Source organism: Pongo abelii, chromosome 5, assembly GCF_028885655.2.
Source record: "Pongo abelii isolate AG06213 chromosome 5, NHGRI_mPonAbe1-v2.0_pri, whole genome shotgun sequence".
Taxonomy (NCBI): Eukaryota; Metazoa; Chordata; class Mammalia; order Primates; family Hominidae; genus Pongo; species Pongo abelii.
In genome coordinates this window covers 76,432,700-76,455,120 of record NC_071990.2, presented here as the reverse complement: position 1 = coordinate 76,455,120, position 22,421 = coordinate 76,432,700, and the positions used below count along the sequence as shown (strand labels likewise).

The window sequence follows — 22,421 nt, the reverse complement described above, 5'->3', positions numbered from 1 at the left end:
CTATATTTTGATATCTCAGAAAAACATAGTCTTATCACAACAAAGAAAGATACCATAATAAATATTAATGTTGCTTCTTAAAGTACCAACCATGGCTATAACAAAGTTTACAGTTTGTAATTCAGATTCTGTATCTATAATGATATATAAAATGCCAAATTAAACAAAAATTAACTGTAGGGTTGTCTGCTTAGAATTTTAAATAATGGAATATTTTATTTGCTTTCTATCCTTTTATATAAATATGCTAAAAACATAAATCATCTCATCCATTTTAAGAGGAGTAAAAAATATCAGGCTTACAAATGTAGAAGCATTAAAAACTGACTATTGACTGTTATAAAAACTTGTTTGATTACTCAATTTAAATTTTTAATAAAATTAATAAAAGTAACATTAACCAGTATCTATCATTAATCCTTACTTTAGTATTTCATAACTTACGCCCCTTGAGTACATGCAACTTAATATCACTTATTAAACACTGCATATTAAAATTTATAAGGGTTGTAAATTTTTACATTAAGAACTTAATGTTTTAAAAATAATACTTAATGGTATAATTATATCTAATTATTCTTAGAAATATAACTTACTGAAACCAATATATAAATTTTTCATAATATATTACATAAAGATGATGTTTTAAACAGAACTACAATAATATATAAGCTTTTTTTTTTTTGAGACAGAGTCTTGTTCTGTCGCCCAGGCTGGAGTACAGTGGTGCGATCTCCACTTACAACAGCCTCTATCTCCTGCGTTCAAGCGATTCTCCTGCCTCAGCCTCCCGAGTAGCTGGGATTACAGGCACACACCACGACACTTGGCTAATTTTTGTAATTTTTTGGTAGAGACAGGGTCTCATCATGTTGGCCGAGCTGGTCTCGAACTCCTGAATTCAAGTGATCCACCAGCCTCAGCCTCCCAAAGTGCTGGGATTACAAGTGTGAGCCACTCCACCTGACCAGCTTTTTTTTGCTTGTTTTTAATTCTGTTGCCCAAGCTGGAGTACGATGGCATGATCGTGGCTCACTGCAGCCTCCACCTCCAGGGTTCAAGCAATCCTCCCACTTTAGCCTCCCCAGTAGCTAGAACTACAGGCATACACGACCTCACTCAGCGAATTTTTTTTATTTTTTGTAAAGATGGGGTTTCACTACGTTGCCCAGGCTGGTCTCAAACTCCTGGCTTCAAACAATCTTCCCGCCTTGGCCTCCCAAAGTGCTGGGATTATAGGTGTAAGCCACCACGCCCAGCCTATAAGCATTTCTTCCCAAGAACGCTTAATCTATTTACTGTCTACATCAAACCTCACGTCAGCCTTGAAATAGACAATAAATTGTAAAAGACATATACTTAAGCTCAAGTGGGTAATATAAGAGTAAGTTTCAAAAATGCTAGAAGAGAATGATTCTTAGGCAATTTAATACCTTCATGCTTGAAAACAGAATGAGAGGAGAGTAGTGCAGTGATGCCCAACCAGAAGAACCAGAACCTGTCACTTCACTAGATAACAACAAGCGGTATAAAGTATTACACTGTGAAAGAGACTTAGATGAATATTCAGTTTTTTAAAGTGTAAGCCTAAAAGTTAGAACTCTTACTTGGGCTCTAAAATAAAAATTATAACACATCTTTCAGCATGAGTTTTTTTTTACGTTAAAGATTTTATGAAAAATGGTATACTATACCTCAGGACTTTTGCGGTTCTGTAAAATCTGTTTGTCAGTTTCTTTGTTAGCAAAGTATCTAGTGCAGCCTCGGTTTAAATACTATGACAAAATAAATTAAATATAATTAACATACATGATCCACGGAAATAATACAGGAGAAAACACAACTTACCAAATAGTGCCAACCATGAAGAATTTCTAAACACAACTTGAGTACTGTATAATCTCACCATTAAAATCAATACTTCTATATTTTATAAGCATTTTCTTCCTACTAATAAAACCAGGAATATTCAAAATCCTAATCTCTGAGCATAGATTAAATAAAATGATTAAAATACAAATCAATGACATAAAGGTTTTCTACTTTTAAAGGGCAACAATTTTATATCTTTTCAGTATCAAAAATCTAAATATAGTGCATAAAATCAAGAAAATCACCTTCCTACTAAATATGTAGAATCTCAAGTAAGGACCAATACTATGGTTTAATTTTTCAAGTAATATTTTAAATTCTGAGAAGTTAAGAAAGAAATTCTATACTTGATTTTCTTAATTTTTGATTTTTAGAGTCAGTTTTTTAAAACATGCTTTTCACATTTATTGAAAGCTAACAATAACTGTACATAAATTACAGTACTTGCTTTATGCTTTATGGATCAAATAATTTAAAGTTTTCTTATTTCAGTGATTTACTTTGCTTACCAAAGGCTTTCAAAAGCTAAATGCTTCCAAAATATAGAACAAGAGGAGTAGTTCAAAAAAAGAAAATCTATTGGTATCAACAAGAATCTACTGCTCACATTTATTAGTCTCACAATTGAAGCCTTGCTTCATTTAAAAACTGTTTCTAATAAAAAGTGAATGAACATATTTGTTATATGGCAGACTAAAAATACTGCATTTTTCTGAAAATTACACACAGCCTAAAGACATTTAGGTGGAATTGGGCAAATCTGATCAGAAAGGATATACACAGAGAACAGGATGGACAAGTTTTTTTAAACATCTCAGCTTCTCTTAAATCAGGTCGCTATGATTTTATTGTACCATGGCATGAATTTCCAAATTAAATACACCACATCATACACATACCAAAAAAAAATTTTATAAAAATTTGAATGATTTGGCGATAAATTAATATTTTAGACAATCAATCCATCTATCTTTCCTTCTCCATTATAATTAAATGCTAAAATCCAGTAAAAACAAGACAACTATATATATGGTTTTTTTTCTCTTCCACCCTAGAATCTTTGGGAAAAAAAAATAAAAGAGAAGGGAGCAGGGACAATGTTGGTAAGCATTTTCAATGGACTGTTTCAAATAAGAGTTCTTTTACTTAGCAGAATAATAGTTTAAACATATAGAGCCAAAACAAATATGTTCTTTGCTACCAAGCACTTTGTCTCCTCACTCCAATTGTTTTGTCAAATACTTTGCTTCTGGACAGTGGGGCCTAATATTACAACCTTGGATAGAAACATGCCCTTTTAGTTTTTCTGTAACTAGAACACTATCCCTGCCATCTATTCTTATTCTATCCAAGCCTTCTTTACATTCAAGGATCTATCCATGATTACAGCAATTGGCTCCATAAACGTGCAGAAATATTTGAAATGTCTAAATGCAAACATTTTTAAACCTTTTACTTTTTAAAGTTTATGTGTGGTTAATAAAAATGTTTACAGACAGGTATACATCTACAATTCTTTACATATTAATTTTGATAGAGTAGTGACCAAAAAAATTCAACAATTTTGCAAGTGTTCAATCTACTGCAGGTTTCCCCTTTGTTTTTAAAACCTGATCTCTCAATTATAACCAGAGGGCTAAACTACAGAAAAACCTGATGAAATCACTAACACACTTTTAAGTCACTTTAAGGCAGAATTATTTGGGGGAAGTGGATATAGTAGTGTGTGTGTTGTGCCTGCATATGAGAGGAATATTCAAGATGGCAGATGTATGCAACGCTGTTCCCCTACTCTTCCTCTTACCATCACAAGGACTCTCCTGTAAGAAAGGAAATCAGGCCTCCTGGTTCACACTGCAGAAACAGGAAATCCTCTGACCAGATATATTTCAATAGCTGCCCTTTCAGGATGCCTGCCATTGTGCCAGGAAAGGCTGTACATTCTGAAACCCAAAAATACTACACTCCCAAGCCTCCAAGCAGGAAGAAATGCTAGATTAAGGCCAGAATAGTCACATCACTTTATTGTCAACTAAGTATTGACAAAACCATATCATCATTATTATATTTCATGTAATTCCTAGTAATTTATTCCTTTTTTAAAAACCATAGTAAAAAAAGAAATGCTTCCTTTACTTTCATGAAAATGTGGGCAACTAGCTTCAAATTCCAATTAATTTGGAGAGCTCTAGGAAAGACTGGACATTTTAGAAGTATATAAAGAGATACATTTATAAAGCGTTTTAAGACAACAGACTTTTAAAATTTGCAAATACACATTAAAAGCAATTCGTTGAAGTAAAAGAAAAGTTGTCTGCAAACACACACACACACACACAACCACAGAGCAGTAATTATGTGTGTTATGATTCTCAAATGGAGGCTTTCTGACCAAAAAGGACTATCAGAATCAGCTGGGGAACTCTATACAAACGACATTCCTTACTCACATTCCATTCCTTTGTATAAACTACATTCCCATACTCCATACAAGGACACTGTTTTCTAACCTGAGAATCTGAAAATTGTGTTAACCATCCCCAGTCACCGCTCCTAGAAACTACTCCCTTGGCTTGTAATGCTCGTGTGTGTGTGTGTGTGTGTGTGTGTGTGTGTGTGTGTGTGTGTGTGTGTGTGTGTGTGTGTGTGTGTGTGTGTGTGTGTGTGTGTGTGTGTGTGTGTGTCCCACCACATTCTGAGTTGCTCAGGAGCAGGGACTGGGTAAGAAGCAGGTGTGTGTGTGTGCGCGTGTGTGTGTGTGTGTGTGTGTGTGTGTTTCCCACCACATTCTGAGTTGCTCAGGAGCAGGGACTGGGTAAGAAGCAGGTGTGTGTGTGTGCGTGTGTGTGTGCGTGTGTTTCCCACCACATCTAAGTTGCTCAAGAGAAGGGACTGGGTAAGGAGCAGGGACTGTGTATTATTTATCTTTTTAATCCTAGCCCAATGCCTGGCACCCAATGGGCAAGCAATAAATATTTGTTGTTGAAGTAAATTAAGAAATACAATCATGTGTCCTTTATTAATATTAATTCAGTGTTCAAACATTTTTACAGATAAGTCAAATGTAACTTTAAAGCTAGTATTACAGAGCTATTATCAATTTCTAATTGAGTTTAAATTGACATAGGGTTTAACATCTATCCTTTTATCTATTCCATTATGTGCCTCCTCATATAGTGTTATATTATAAACTCAGCAGTACACCTTAATAGAGATCTTCTCAGTACAGTGGTTATTCTAACATGTTATACTTGATCCAATATAAGTTACATACACATAACAAGTAGATTTCAAAATTCACTAAAATAAGTTTTAGGCTTGATGGCAATTATATTTTCAAAAATTATACGAAATTTTTTTTCTTTGAGATAAGGTCTTGCTGTGTTGCCCAGGCTGGAGCGCAGTGGCACAATCATGGCTCACTGCAGCCTCAACCTCCTGGGCTCAGGTGATCCTCCCACCTCAGCATCCCGAGTAGCTGGAACTACAGGTGAGTGCCACCATGCTCAGCTAATTTTTTGTATTTTTTTTTTTTTTTAGAGACAGGGTCTCGCTACATCACCCAGGCTGCTCTCGAACTCCCAGGCTCAAGCAATCCATCCGCCTCAGCCTCCCAAAGTGTTGGGATTACAGGCATGAGCCACTGCACCTGGCTATATGAAATTTCTTTTCTTCTGACCTACCCGAAAATTATCTGGTGAACTCAAATGAAGTTTTTCTCTAATATCTTCAGAAGCACCAGCACACAACCTATAAAAGATATGATAATTTCTTTCCTCTTTGCCTTGAACACAGATCCTAGATTTCTCTAGGAGATAATGTGAAACAAATCCTCCAACAACTGAGCTCTAAAAAACAAAACACAGAGAAAATATATTTTTGCATTTAAAGTCTTAAAGTATAATTTACCAATGTTAAATTATTTACCTTTTCTAATACACATTTGTCTATCAAAGAGGTTATAATATTCATCAAATAAAGGGGAAAAAACAAATAACTAAACGTAAGCATAGAGTATTTATAATGGTCATCCTTCATTTAAACATCCTCATTTAAGTCTCTACCCAAATCCCGCTAAGTTTTGAGCCTCTTAAGAATCACAATTGACCTTGCACCGTATCTCAACACAGGTGCTAGAATATCTTACATGACTAGCTATACAGTAATACTCAATGCTGAAGTCAAATTCAGTATCTGGGTTTTAGATTGTGAAAGGAGCTTTTAGATGGTCATAGTGGACACATATATTCCTGCAACCATCTAAAGTAACAATGAAACTTAAAGGTATTTACCATTAAGTGCAAATACAGCACCAGCTGACCCTTGCATTTTCACAAACACTCCCCAAAAATATCATTCCAAAGCTTACTCTCACTTACCTTTTCATTAAAATGTATTTCTACAAATTTCCCAAATCGACTGCTATTATTGTTGCGAACAGTCTTTGCATTTCCAAAGGCTTCTAGGAGTGGGTTAGCTATTGAGAAACAAAAAAACTCCATCAAAAAATTAGCATGACAGAACATTACAAAATATGCATAGTATATCTCCATTTGTTAATATATATGTCTAGAAAAAAATGTTCTAAAAAATATTAACACGGGCCGGGCACAGTGGCTCATGCTGTAATCCCAGCACTTTGGGAGGCCGAGGCAGGTGGATCATGAGGTCAGGAGTTCGAGACCAGCCTGGCCAAGATGATGAAACCCCGTCTCTACTAAAAAATACAAAAATTAGCCAGGTGTGGAGGCGCATGCCTGTAATCCCAGTTACTTGGGAGACTGAGGCAGGAGAATTACTTGAACCCGGGAGGCGGAGGTTGCGATAAGCCGAGATCGCACCATTACACTCCAGCCTGGGCGACAAGAGCAAGGCTCCGTCTCAAAAAAAAAAAAAAAAAAAAAAAAATTAACATGAAGGAATTTACACGTAATGCCAAATTCCACAAATATTTATTGACTACCCACTATGCTCAGGCACTATTCAAGTCCAGGAGATAGGAAAATTTCTCAAATATATAACAAGAAAATGTAAATGTTATAGGAAAGACTAAATTTTTAAGCCACTATGTTACAAAATTTATAACTCGACTTTAAAATTTTTTCCCTAAGAATTTTACTGTTTTATCAAGTATATCAGGCCCACAACAGTACTTAGATAAAACAGCAAACCTCTTGTGAGAAAATATAGGCAAGAGATGTATTACTTGACTTACTTTTCTAAAACATTTTACATATTAATAGTCTCCATATTTAACATTTTTACATGTATATCCAGTGAAATTTAACAAATTAAGAGTTTACAGAATTACCTAAGGCTCTCAGAATAATAGGTTTTAAAATCCTAATGAACAAATATAATACTTTCACTGTTATTTTATAATCACCTATGCACATATCATGACTGGATAAGAGTTATTGGATTCTACTCTTATACTCACCTAAATCTCAATTATAAACGCATCAAATTAGTGTTAATCTTACACACATATTCTCCATCAACAAACTTAAAGTGCTTCATAATGTTCAGTGTTAAAATTTTTTTTATGAAGCATGTTCTTCCTATAATAAACATGAAGCCGGCCGGGCGTGGTGGCTCATGCCTGTAATCCCAGCACTCTGGGAGTCCGAGGCAGGTGGATCTTGAGGGCTGAAGATCGAGACCACCCTGGCTAACATGGTGAAACCCCATCTCTACTAAAAATATAAAAAATTAGCCAGGTGTGGTGGCAGGTGCCTGTAGTCCCAGCTACTTGGGAGGCTGAGGCAGGAGAATGGCGTGAACCCTGGAGGCAGAGTTTGCAGTGAGCCGAGATCGCGCCACTGCACTCCAGCCTGGGAGACAGAGCGATACTCCGTCTCAAAAACATAAATAAATAAAATTAAATAAATAAAAAATAAACATGAAGCCATATTTCTTATGAAGTCTTTTCAAGTAGATTTCTCCTATTCTATCCACAGTAGAATGCTTAATTAGTCTCTAAACTCTTTTAAAGATCATTCCCCAGCCATTTCACATGCCAAAATAAGTAAGAAAACATTAAAACTAAAAGAAATATTAACATATATCCCTCATGTTTCAGATGGGACAAAAAAACTGAAGCCAACATGGTCAGCCAGGCGCGGTGGCTCACACCTGTAATCCCAGCACTTTGGGAGGCCGAGGTGGGCGGATCATGAGGTCAGGAGTTTGAGACCAGCCTGACCAACATGGTGAAACCCCGTCTCTACTAAAAATACAAAAATTAGCCGGGCATGGTGGTGGGCACCTGTAATCCCAGCTACTCAGGAGCCTGAGGCAGGAGAATCACTTGAACCCGGGAGATGGAGGTTGAGGTGAGCCAAGATCTTGCCACTGCACTCCAGCGTGGGTGAAAGAGTGAGACTCCAACTCAAAAAAAAAAAAAAAAAAAACAAGAAGAAAAAAAACCACGGTCAACTCACTCTTCAAAGTCCACATAACTGGCTGTTAACAAAAAGAGGACTCAATTACAGGTCTCCCCAACTTCTTTATTGATAATCTACTAGTTTTTGCTGAAGAATTTAATACAAGTAAAATATCCCAAAATAGGGTAAGAACCTCTCCAACAGAAAATCATATTAATGCTACTAATAATATACTCATTCCAAAACCAGTAACTAAACTTCTATTAAGGATGGGATCAAAAGACTCTATGCCCTTCTAGTTACATTTACTATTCTCCATTAAGAGGCTATCAAGCTGGGAGCAGTGGTTCACACCTGTAATCCCAACACTTTGGGAGGCTGAGGCAGGTGGATCACCTGAGGTCAGAAATTCAAGACCAGCCTGGCCAACATGGTGAAACCCCGACTCTACTAAAAAAATACAAAAATCAGCCAGGCGTGGTGGCACACACCCCTATAATCCCAGCTACTCGAGAGGCTGAAGCAGAAGTATCACTTGAACTCGGGAGACAGAGGCTGCAGTAAACCAAGATCACACCACTGCACTCCAGACTCGGCAACAGAGTGAGACTCAGTCTCAAAAAAAAAAAAAAAGAAGCTATAGAAGCATTTGGAATAACACTTTCCAACTTGTCTCCACTATAACACACTACATACTGTATAGCACATTACTGTGGAAGAAACTGGGCTTATATCCAATTATCAAGTGAGTGTGCACCTCAAGTGAGCAAATCAGAATACTAATTAGTCTTTTACTGAGGTAGCCCATAATTTGTTCTTTTTTATTAATTTATTCAGTTTTTAAGAACGACTCCCTCACTAAAGTAAGGCACTTTACTGTGAATAAAGCATTACTTACAAGATAAGTATATATCTGGGTATGTTACAACACCACGTAAAAACTGTAAATGAAACTAGAAAATTCTTTATATTAAAAAAAAACTTTACTGATGCTCAACTTTAAAAATGTTTATTAGAGTTGTATTTAGATTGATCTACATGCAGATTTTACATCATTGTGAAAAATGCACATGACATTTGCTATGATCTAGCAAAATGCATGAACATACAAGGCCCCTAATAAGTTTTTGTTCAACTAACATTTTTCTTTAAAATGTCAAGAGCATGTGTATTGCACTCCTAGAGTCCCAGCTACTTACGAGGCTGAGGCAGGAGGATTGCTTGAGCCCAGGAGGTTGAGACCAGCCTGGGCAACATAGTGAGATGCTGTCTCTAATTTAAAAACAAAAAAGGCCAAGAGAGCGTTAAAATATGCATTTACTATGGCATGTAGTTAAAATGCCTAGCTTTATATCCAAATTTCACAACTGATGAACTATATGAGCTTCAGCATATTTAAATATTATCATCTTTAAAGTAGGGATAAAATAGTTTCTAATTCATTCTGTGAAGATTTAAATTATGTAACAGATTTTTAAACAAATCAGATAATGCCGAATGCATCCCATATATGTTATTACCACCATCATTATTAAAAAATGCTTACTGAGTACATAGTGGGGGAAAGTAAGACAGGGGGAAAGAGAAAAAGTGTTCAGAGAAGCCTATTTAAGACAGCTCAAAGAACTACAAGGAGCCCAATGTGATTAAAGCATAAGGAGTCAGAAGAAACATGACTCTAGGTGAGCTCAGAAGAGGCAGGAGCCAGACCACACAGAGCACTGTGGGTGATGTTATGAATTTGGGGCATGATGTTGAGAGCAATATGAAGCCATCAGATTATTTAAAGCAAAAGAAATTATTCCAGTTGGGCGAGGTGGCTCACCCCTATAATCCCAACACTCTGGGAGGCCAAGGCGGGTGGATCACCTGAGGTCAAGAGTTCAAGACCAGCCTGGCCAACATGGTGAAACCCCATCTCTACTAAAAATACAAAAATTAGCCAGACGTGGTGGTGGGCGCCTGTAATGCCAGCTACTCAGGAGGCTGAGGCAGGAGAATCACTTGAACCCAGAGGCAGAGGTTGTAGTGAGCCAAGATCAAGCCACTGCACTCCAGCCTGGGTGACAGAGTGAGATTCCACCTCAAAAAAAAAAAAAAAAGAAAAAGAAATTATTCCAATTTCCATACAGAGACTGGATTAAGGAGAAGTAAGAATCTAAGTGAAGAGACCAAACAGGAGCCTATGATGCAGGACGGCAACATGCAGGAGATTCAACATAACGGTAGTCTAGGCCAGTAGTCTCCAACCTGAGCTACAAGAAGACTTTCTAAGAAGGTATACAAGCATGGATAGCTTAAGGAAATCAATTTACACACTACTGCCTTCGTTAAAAAATGACTTCTCTAAAAAAGCACCTAATGCCAAATAACCCTTCTTCCTCTTTCCTTTACACAAAACAAGCTCCATAAAACAAACAGGAAGCTAAAGACATTCCTGTATTTCTTTCATTCATTCAACAGATATTTATGCTCTGTATCAGTTACCATTCTAGGGGTTTGAAATATGAAACAAAAATCCCTGCCTTCTTAGTGTTTTCGTGAGGTGTGGGGTGGGGGCAGAAACAATTGATATTAGGTAAATAACAAGATGATATATGAGCAATGGTTAGTAGGAGATAAGACAGTCTTCTGCATCTCTGAGAGAAGAACATTCCAGACCACTGGAAGAAGTCTTGTAAATTAATTTCAGTACATGCTTAACAACAGAAAAATTAGCAATACCTTCAACAATTCTGTCGTCAATATCTTGACCTGTTCCATAGGATTCAGTCAGGTATCTGTTCAAAATATAGGATAAAAAATGTTGATGACAATAATATGGTGTACAATAATTTATAATTATTCAGTACATATAAAACTGAAACCTAGATCATCATTATAACAAATGTGTAATTAAATGCAACTATTCTGTCATAGCTTTTTAAATTTATTTAAAATTCTATTTGGGGCCAGGTGTGGTGGCTCATCTGTAATCCCAGCATTTTGGGAGGCCAAGGCGGGTGGATTACCTGAGGTCAGGAGTTCGAGACCAGCCTGGCCAACATGGTGAAACCTCTTCTCTACTAAAATACAAAAAATTAGCCAGGCATGGTGGCATGCGCCTGTCATCCCAGCTACTCAGGAGGCTGGGGCAGGAGAATCACTTGAACCTGGGAGGCCGAGGTTGCAGCGAGCCGAAACTGCACCACTGCGCTCCAGCCTGGGCGACAGAGTGAGACTCCGTCTCAAAAAAAAAAAAAAAATTATATTTGGTGGTACTATGCTCATTACCTCAATGATGAGATCATTCACACCCCAAACCTCTGTGTCACAAAATATACTCATAACAAACCTGCACATGTATGGCCTGAATCTAAATGTTGAAATTATAAAAATGAAAAATAAATTCTATTTGTATTGCATTTAACATCTAATCAACATTGTTTTTTAAATTGTTTTGGGAATGTTCTGATTTTATCCAACTATTTGATTTTAAATATATCATATTCATCAACTATAGGAGATGTCAAAGCCTTTTGTGAGACCCTATTAATTCAATCTTTGGCTACAGAAAATAAGGCAATCTGCCTCCGAACAACTGGGAAGTTATCACTTTCATATTGTTTCACTGAAATATGAAACACAGAGAAATAACTATTTGCCTGGCACATTTCAAATTAAAGAGCAATCCTTAATTTAAAATGTAAGTTTATATTATAAGTTTATAACTCCTTAACTTTTTGTTCATTTTCATATATTAACCATAGACTCATATAGACTATTACATACAGGAAAGAAAGAAAAAGAAATTGAAACACTTAGAATCCAAGAATACTGGGAAGCATTCACTTAACCAGAATTGTGTGTATGTATATATACACATATATATAACAGCTGTTAACAAACTCTTCAATTGATTTTACATAAATAACTCTGAACAGCACACATATTTACATAATGAATAGCAAAATTTCATAGTACCACTATGCAGCAATCAACTAAGAACTATAATTCCGTGGGAGTAACACTGGTGAGTATGCTGCTCCTAGCAGTAGTTCAACCACTAGATCTAACCTCATGGGTACGTAAATTAAAAGAACTATACTACAATGAGTGTTATGATTCCTCCCATTTTTAAAATGCTGTTAATTCTAAACAAAGTGTAAGGCCAGGCATGGTGGCTCATGCCTGTAATCCCAGCACTTTAGGAGGTCAAAGTGGGAGGGTCACTTGAGTCCAGGAACTGGAGACCAGCCTGGACAACATAGCATAACCCTGTCTCTACAAAAAAATAAAAAATTAGCCAGGCATGGTGGCACATGCCTGTGGTCCCAGTTACTTGGGAGGCTGAGGTAGGAGGATCACTTGGCCCCAGAAGGTCGAGGATGCAGTGAGCTATGATCGCACCACTGCCCTACAGCCTGGGTGACTGGGCAACAGAGCAAGACCCTGTTTTCAAAAAAAACAAGCCAAACCAAACAAACAAACAAAAAAAAAAAACACAATGCAGAGAGTTTAATTTAATGGCAGCAAAGAGAACACATTAGGAGGCAGACTATAGGGAAATAGAAATAAGGGGGCAAATTATCGTAAGCTTAAGGTAAAAAATGGTTTTAACCATACTAACGACAGAAATATAGACAGAACGTAAATGTTAGATTCTTAGGGAATATTTCTAGATCACCCTTTGTCTAACCAGTACTGGTCTCCTCCAAGATCCTCATGTGAATAACATGTCAGAGCTGGCTTTCAGTAATCTATAGGCTAGCTTCCATATAAGGTGTCTGTATCTTAAAAAGGATAGAGCCCACCATTCCAAACTATGTCATGAAGTATGCAAAGGTATTATAAGTCAACCTTTTCAAATTCTCAAAGAAATATGTGCACACCCATGTTCATAACAGCACTATTGACAATAGCCAAGAGGTGGAAGTAACCTAAATGTCCACTGACAAATGCATGGATAAACAAAATGTACCATAGATCTACAATAAAATAGTATTCAGCCTTAAAAAGGAAGGATGGGATCCAAAATACTAAAAAATAAAAATAAAAGGAAGGAAATTCTGACACATACTACAACATGGATGAATCTTAAGTTGAGCTAAATAAAATAGGCCAGTCACAGAAAGACAAATACTGTGTAATTTCACTTACATGAGAAATAGATAAAGTAGTTAAATTCACAGAAAAACTGGAAAGTAGAATAGTGGTTGCTAGGTGAGTGGATAAATGGAGTTGTTGTTGAATGGGTCAAGTTTTAGTTTTCCAAGACGAAAGTTCTGGAGATTATACAGATTGGCTGCACAACAACGTGAATATATTTAATGCTACTATGCTATACACTTAGAAATGGTTGACAACCTTTACGTAAGTATTTTTTTACCAGAAAAAAGTCAACCTGGTTGCCAAGCATGGTGGCTCATGCCTATAATCCCAGCATTTTGGGAGGCCAAGGCAGGAGGGTTGCTCAAGCCCAGCCCAGAAATTCGAAACCAGCCTAGGCACCACAGTAAGACTTCATCTCTACAAAAAAAGTAAAAGATTAGCAGGGCATGGTGGCATGTGCCTGTAGTCCCAGCCATTCGGGAGAATGAGGTGGAACAGTGACTTGAGCCCAGGAGGTCAAGGCTACAGTGAGCTGTGGTGGTGACACTGCATTCCACCCTGGGTGACACAGTAAGACCCTATCTCAAGGGGGGAAAAAAATGATCAACCTACTCAAATACTTCAAGTTAGCTGAATACTCACCTTAGAACAAATTTTGTATTTTCTGTTTTGCCGGCTCCTGATTCTCCAGACACAATGATAGACTGACTCATCTTGAGCACCTTCATGTCTCGAAAAGCTTTATCAGCTAGGGTCAAAATAAGACATTAATGATGAGCAATATATTAAATATAAAGTTAATAACAGAAAGTTCACTTTAGGAGCACTTACTCTTAAAGAAATCATAAATGTCTGTTCAATGTTAATGAAATTTTAAAATAAAGTCATTCAAAAGTGTTCAAATCATTTCAAAAGTATTTACTTTAAATGTTCTATCTTATTATCCTAAAAGTTAAGTAATATGAAATCCAAATAAACAACTCTTAAGTTTCTGACAGAATGTCTTGATATTATGGGCTGTGGCTCATCTCTTCCTAATTCCAGAGCTGATCTGCAGAGGGATTAAAAAAATGGTCACTATGCATAACTAATGAAGTCCCCAGTGAAAAGCAAGAATTAATGAGCTTCCAATTAAGAAATCTGGCAACCAAAAATTCGGCTGGAAAAAAAAAATACATAATGGCAAAATATATCTGTGGGTTTTTTCCCTCCAATACAACCATTAAATTTAGAATTTGTCAACATTTTACAACTAGGCAAAATTAACAGCTTTAAATTTCCTAGATTTGCCACTGTTTACATATATAATTTTTAACTATCTTCATTAGACTCCAACAATTTAGGCAATAAATTGTATTAAATGTTAAGACTACACAGACAAGTTGAAAGCAATTTAATGCTGTTAAAGCAGTCTCAAATTAAGACAACTTTAATTCAAAACTAGGTCATCACAATTTGGCTCTATAAGGCAACTATTTCTCACCTCAGACATGTGCCAAGAAGACTTCAGAAATGGCTTTTACTCTAAGGGGAGAATGCAAACCATACGCAAGAGCGCACACATCCCTTTGTCCAATTTATCAGCAACCTGTTCCACCACCACCCCCCACCGCTTTTTTTTGTTGTTGTTGTTGTTGAGACAGGGTATCTCTCTGTCACCCAGGTTGAAGTACAGTGGCATGATTTCAGCTCACTGCAGCCTCAATCTCCTGAGCTCAAGCGATCTTCCCACCACTGCTTCCAGAGTAGCTGGGACTGCAGGCAAGCGCATGCCCGGCTAATTTTTTCATTTTTTTTATAGAGACAAGGTTTTGCATGTTTGCCCAGGCTGGTCTTGACTTCCCAGGCTCAAGCGATCCGCCCTCCCCCAAGTGCTTGGATTACAGGCATGAGCCACCACACCCATCCTCCACACATTTTTAAAGAATCATTCCAAACACTTGTTTTTTAGCAGTAAAAAGCTAAAAACAAATGCTGGTTTATTTACATTTTAAACATGTAACTTTTCTCCAGTGATGTTTGCTCGTATTCAGGTTCTAAGGGATGGGGCACCATCTTGCAGGCTGAACACAACAATGCCTGTCATAGCTTCTTCAAGCCAAAAGTAAATCTGCTGCTGCCCCGGTAGAGTAATTATGTCAGCCATATTCACTCTACCTAGTAGCAGACAGCACACAGGTCAACCAAATCTGGAAGTGAACTCTGGTTAGGCCAAAACACAAGCATGAAGGGAAAGCCCAAAGAGAAACAGGATGCACTACGAACTAGTTCCAATACACGTCATTTAGCTGCTTTATGTCTGAATGCAAAGGGTTAGCTAACACCTGCCCATTTGGTGGGAAGAGGGGTAATTGCTCATTCTGATCTAAAACCTCCAACCCCTATGCCTCAGAGCTGGAGGACTTCAAAATAAAAGAGGCTGAGAAAGGCAAAGAGACACTACTGTCTTCTCACACAGATTCTCCAGTGGTATGAAGCGTATACTACTTTTAATCCTTTAATTTTATAAACCCCTGATGCAAGATGATGCCCAGAAGTCTGCTCTTACAGCTGAAATCTAGCCCAAGTAACACACTCATAAGGGATGAGCTGGGTAAGAGATGAAGGCCAGAACCTCAAAATTGTGAAGGAGGACAATTTTAAGATGCAGCTGATGGTATTAAAGAGTCTAAAAGTACCATTAGGTCAGCTTTTATTACATCCTGCTTTCACCTGGGCAGACATCCCTTAGAGGACACAGGCATTTAACACAGATAATGATGTATGGTATGCCTGCCCCATTAGTTGACTACAAAAGTATTCTTCCTCACCCTGTGTAAAATACTTGCTCCTAACAATGTTGATATATCCAAGAGGTATACAGTTTCTCCAAAATATATATTCAATTTATGGTATCTTTTATTAATCCAAAAGAAAAATTGAGTAAATTTGTACAATATGAAGAAAGACAAGAATTAAAATACATTTAAAATCACTTACCAATTGCAAAGACATGAGGTGGTCTTGTCCCAAGAGATTTTCCTTGATATGACTTTATTGCTTCTGAAGAATATATTTTAGGTATGTCAAAGTATGGATTCACTGCAATCAGAATGTTGGCGACATATGTCTAAATATGAAAAACATAAACATAAAATATTCCAATTACTATTTTCATTTAAAGATAAACAAAGCTCATAGAAAAAATAAAATACAAAAAATTTCAATTATCTATATAACTAAGACTCACAAATCAGTCCTAAATATTCCCTGAGTATTCCCTGATCTTTATAGGGACCCATATTTCTCCAATTCTTAATAAATATTTGTATCTTACCAACCCATAGGCACCTCAAGTTCAGCATATCCAAACTCAAGATTATCTCTTCCCACCTACCTCTGCCTCAAAGAAAATATTATCCTTCCATGTGCTTTCTCAGGGACATGGCATCACCACCAAGTCACCACAGACAGAAATCTGAGTCTCTAGCTCTATCTCATTCAGCCTTCTTCTGTTGACTCTACTTATGAAATCTCCTACAGCTAAGTTTTAGTCATTTGTATTCCTTACCTACTGTATTCACCCTGCTACTAAGGAGTTTAATACAGCTCGTAGCACCTTCTGGGCCCATCCCTATCACTGAATACCAAGGATTGATTTAGCTCTGTGGTGACCATTTGGTCCCAGATTTCTTCCAGACAATATATGTTAACCATTGCCTAGAATATTTATGTGTTAAATGTTTAATGAGCAACTTAAGCTTGCTTTTAATTTTGGAATTTAGCACATATTAGATGCTCAACATGAGTCAGCTGATTGAGTAAATTTTGCCTCTAAATATATTTCTAATCAAGAATAGCCACATTTAAACTTAAATATGTTCTTTATTTAGTTGATTTTGAAAAAAATCAGGGAGAAAAGTAAAGTCTTAAAACTACATATAACTAGAAGATGGCAAGTATACTCTTTTAGAATAGAATAAATAAGTTCTATCTCCCAGCTGTCACTACTTGGACAGATGGCAGAGACTAAATGTAATTTAGTCAGAATTAAGTAAGTACAATTAGGCAAATTGATAGTGATATAATAGATTAAGACTGTCATTTGATCTAGTAAGTGTCAAAGAAGCCATGTGTTTTCTTCGTTCAAAAATAATGAAGAGCCCCATCTTCATAACAGGAGAACTACAGTGGGGTAATTTATCTCCAGCCACCAAAGGACTACACAGTTAGGTGATATTGGAATAAAGTCTCATGCATGCCCAAAGAATAATTATAATTAAAACATACTAGGTTAAGTATCCATCTGAATGATTTGGTGTAAACCTTGACTATTTACACTGAAAGCATTTTCTTTCATTTTTGAATATTCTAGACTTTCAAGGTAGAGTACCTATGGTCTAATGAAATTCAGCAACTATTTAGGCTCTATGGTCAGCATTCCTGTGTTCTTAGTATTTCCTCAGATACTACCTCCTATTCTAATTTACATTTTTTTCCTCATTCAAATTTTTAATTTCAATATACATTCCTTATAGGCTGCCTTATATTATCTTCCAAACAATGTGGACAGTGAATCAAACATATCTACAGACATACCAAAAGTCAAAAATCAAAACCAAAAACCATTATAGTGCTTTTAAAAATAAATTGGACATTTTTAAGTCCAAAAGATATTAAACGACACTCTGAATTCATTATTTCATCCCACAAATACTGATTAAGTGCTTTCTGTGTACCAGGCATGTTTTAACCCCTGGAGTTCGAGTTGTAAATTAGAAAAAAATCTTTGTCCTCACTAAGCTCACACTCTATTCAAGAGGCTCAGATCAAGTATGATTTTCTGTTAGAAAATTTCAAGCGTGACAAAATCATAGAGTACCACATGAAATAATTATCTCCACAAAAATTTATACTATAGGTAAAATACTTACATAAATTCTGTCTTTACTATATCGAACTTTGATATTATGGAGCAGTGTGGCTTCATTTAAATACATTAGTGAACCTAAGACATAAAATTTATATGTCATCAGAGAATTGAAGAAAACAAATAAAATAAAGCAATACTATCTTAATCTGAATCACTTTCACTTATCCTAAAAATCAATTGTTAGGTTACATTTAACTCCATCTTTTTTAAAACCCTGGCTGATGTAAACCCTAGAAGCTGATTTAAATGCGATCCAGTTTACATGTGTGTTACAGTGATATTTTTAAGTAATGAATTTTCAACTAAAAGAGTAAACCTAGTGAGTACTCGTTAATGAAGGTTGATTAAAAAGTACAATTCAAGAGGGAAAAAAGTACTACAATAGATAGCTCTGATTTTCATATACTTCTGACACAACAAAGTGATGACACCAATCCAATCTGATACTCAGAATTTCACAGATAAAAACAAAAGATAAAATTTTAGAATGGGAACAGACCATCAAATCATTCAGGGAGTCCTTCACAACTGACATAATGAAGACTCCCAGAGAAATTATGTGTGTCTTAACTGAGAATATGAAGCTAATTAATGGGAGAGTTTGAACAGAAAATCTTGTTTGTGTGACATCTGCTCTACTGAAGTGTCCGAACTGACTCCCAATCTATTCTCCAAGTCCTTCAATCTCCTGAGCTCTAGCTAGAGTAGACAAAAACCACTCCTCTTCTCAACCACCTTGTTTCTGTTATTAGCACCACCATTTTCTCTGTCACTGAAATTGTAAACCTTAGTCAACACTAAAATCATCTTCTCTCTCCCTCCTTATTCTAAACCGGTTTCCAAATCTTTATGCCATGTAAGAAAGTACAGCACAGGGCCAGCTCATGGCAGGTACTCAAAGCATAATCTGAACCTCTCAACGCATCTCCTTTCTTTCCATTTCTACTGCTCCAATACCAGTTTAGTTCTCATTACCTCTTTTGTGATCATGGTAGCCTCTTGTTTACCTATTGCCTCAGTCTCTCTCCTCTCTAATCCAGACTTCTCAGCACATTAACTAAAGCAGAGCCCTCATCAAATCTTTCTCCCCATAAAATCATCACTGGGTCTCTATCAACATCCAAATTCGCGTCTGATCAGAGCTCTTAACCTACATTCATGACCTTTTCATATAATTTTCCACAATTCACCTTAATACTAACTTATAGGCAGACTGAACTATTTATTAAATGCAGGTATCATTCATCTATCCGCTTCCATGTAGAATATCCTCCACATTTCTAGGTGTCAAAAATCTACCTATTCTTTAAGGTCAGTACAAAGGTTATCCCACAAATGACACTTACCCATTATCACCACCACCACTAGAACTACTATCTTCTTTGTAATTTCTTTATGGTTCTTACCACACACCGCCAGTGTTATTATGATAATTTTACATATCTGATTTTGTCTACTAAATCAGATCCTTGGGGGCAAGATGTTGCCTGATTCATTTGTTTGATCCCTCACTGAAATCGCTCACGTGCCTACACTGCATGTATGTCTAACGTACTATTCAACACCTAACCAATGGTGTCAAACAAGAGCCTCTTGCCATAACTACCTCCACAGACTGCCCATCCATCTATACTCATTTAGTGCAGCCAGTTCACTTTCACCTCATTGCTTTTTTTTTTTCTTTTATTGAGACAAAATCTCACTCTGCTGCCCAGGCTGGAGTGCAATGGCACCATCTCAGCTCACTGCAACCTCCACCTCCTGGGTTCAAGCAATTCTCCTGCCTCAGTCACGTCACTGCTTTCTAGTGCCACTTAGGGCAGAATAAAAGAGTAAGAAGTGGGTGGAGGCTACTAACAGCTGAATGGCAGCTTTCCTTTAAATTAAGGAAGGATATAGAGAGGGTTAGGCAGCAGAGGTATTAATATATCTGGTTTGGGTATGAGGTCACCTACCTTTCTATATCCCTAATCTTCTTCCATCCTTGTCCCCTGGAGCCTGGTCTACATGTTCCTCTTTCTTTACCCAAAGCACTCTGTTGAACCACTCCCCATCTCTCTCACTTTCCTCTGAAACACCTGGTTGCATGATGTTGTCACTGCTTCCTCTAAGTAAAAACCCGTAATCCTACAGTACACTTCCCCTGTGAATGCTAATCATATAAGCCTACACAGACATGGGAATTACTACTTGCTCTCCTATCTTTACTTCTTCCACACTCACCACCTACCTTTTCAGGGATGTGTGTTTATTAAACCAAATAAATCCCTAACTGATGAAGCATCTGCTGATGACAATAAGAATTTGGACAGGAGGGTATTCCTCTGAAATCATGCCACACAGGCCATTCCATTTTCAAGAAGACACAGAAAAACAGAGAGGGAGAGGAAAATATTTGCAACCCTGTTTTGCCAGAATGTGAAATGCTAAGTCCCAACTGCCTACATCTCCCTAAAGGTATGACCTAGGGATGTTCACAAGGGCCTAACAAATAACTTCCTGCTCTACCAAATAATTCCTTCCTCCTGTCCTTTCCTAGTAGTCAGTCCTAGGATTACTTGGCTTGGCTATTTACATGAATATCTTTATGTAAACTGTTTACCTTTTATGCCTAATTATTAACAGATTTAACTATACCCAAAAGAATATTAAAATTTTGAAACAATTTAACATAAGACATATAACAAAATATTTGAATAAACAATTAGTTTCTTTATAAACGCTGTTTTAATAAATAAATATATAACATATATAAAAGTTTCTAATGAAGATTAGGTATGACTTCATTATTAAATTTAGATATCTGACTAGAGAGTTATCTGAGCATTTAAGATCCTGCTTAATCATTACAGCTCTGGCTCACTAAAAGAAAAAAGGAATCCACAAACAACTTCAACACAGAAGTCAATCCATTCTAAATACACGTTGTTGTAGAAGTCGTTCCATTACTGAAAAAGAGACTGAGGCAACTTTTAGAATTCTTTCCGATTTTATTTATTTATTATTTAGAGACGGAGCTTCACTCTTGTCACCCAGGCTGTAGTGCAATAGCGTGATCTCGGCTCACTGCAATCTCCACCTCCTGGGTTCAAGGGAGTCTCCTGCCTCGGCCTCCCGAGTAGCTGGGATTATCGACGCCCACCACCATGCTCAACTAATTTTTGTACTTTTAGTAGAGACAGGGTTTCACCATGTTGGCCAGGCTGGTCTCAAAGTCCTGACCTCAGGTGACCCACCCGCCTCAGCTTCCCAAAGTGCTGGGATTACAGGAGTGGGCCACTGCGCCCGGTTCCTTTCCAATTTTATACTCTATACTTTATTATTCTCAACATCTAATAGACAATAATTCACAAAGAACATTATGTGCCATGAAAGTCACAGTAGCTCAAAATCAGCATGGAAAAATGCTATTATTTTCCTTTTAATTACTGACTTCACATGCCCGATATTCCTATTTGTGTGACAATAACCAACAGTCAAACAGCAAAATTAACATACTAATTTCTACATATAAAACTCTTCACATAGAAAACTCAGAGCTATAGCTCGGTGCAGTGGCTCACGCCTATAATCCCAGCACTTCGGGAGCCCAAGGCAGGCAGATCATCTGAGGTCAGGAGTTTGAGACCAACCTGGCCAACATAGTGAACCCCATCTCTACTAAAAACACAAAAATTAGCTGGACATGGTGGTGCACACGTGTAGTCACAGCTACTCAGGAGGCTGAGGCAGAAGAATTGCTGGAACCTGGGAGGCGAAGGTTGCAGTGAGCTGAGATCACGCCACTGCACTCCAGTCTGGGTGACAGAGCAAGACTGTCTCAAAAAAAAAAAAAAAATTTAGATCTAAAAGTAGATAATAAATGTTGCTACACTGTTAAGGCACTATTAAAAGACAACACATAGTGGGGTGGGAGTAAAATATCCTCATCATTGTCCCTACCTCCTCCATTAAACAACAAAAAAAAAAGACTTCACATGCCTCCGTTTCAGTAGAACCTTCAACACATACTTCAGAACACTCTCTACAGGCATCAATCATTTAATCTTCACATTACCGTAATATAAAGAAGAAAAGAATTTTAGAAATATGCATGTGAGACCCTGTGTGTGTGTGCATGTGTGTGTGTGTGCAAGTGTATAACACAAAGCTACCACTAT

General features: G+C 37.0%; 1 protein-coding gene across 9 annotated transcripts in view; it reads right to left on the bottom strand.

Moving 5' to 3' along the window:
• The window catches only part of MYO6 (myosin VI), a 163,186-nt gene that overhangs the window by 65,206 nt on the left and 75,559 nt on the right, over window positions 1-22,421 (bottom strand). For all 9 annotated transcript variants that reach the window (XM_054557769.2, XM_009242014.4, XM_054557771.2 and 6 more), the window contains 7 exons: window positions 18,263-18,336; window positions 16,329-16,458; window positions 13,992-14,097; window positions 10,983-11,038; window positions 6,252-6,349; window positions 5,556-5,720; window positions 1,695-1,775 (listed from right to left, as the gene is read on the bottom strand). In XM_054557769.2, the coding sequence (XP_054413744.1) occupies window positions 1,695-1,775; window positions 5,556-5,720; window positions 6,252-6,349; window positions 10,983-11,038; window positions 13,992-14,097; window positions 16,329-16,458; window positions 18,263-18,336 (710 nt within the window). The remainder of the gene's footprint in view (window positions 1-1,694; window positions 1,776-5,555; window positions 5,721-6,251; window positions 6,350-10,982; window positions 11,039-13,991; window positions 14,098-16,328; window positions 16,459-18,262; window positions 18,337-22,421) is intronic.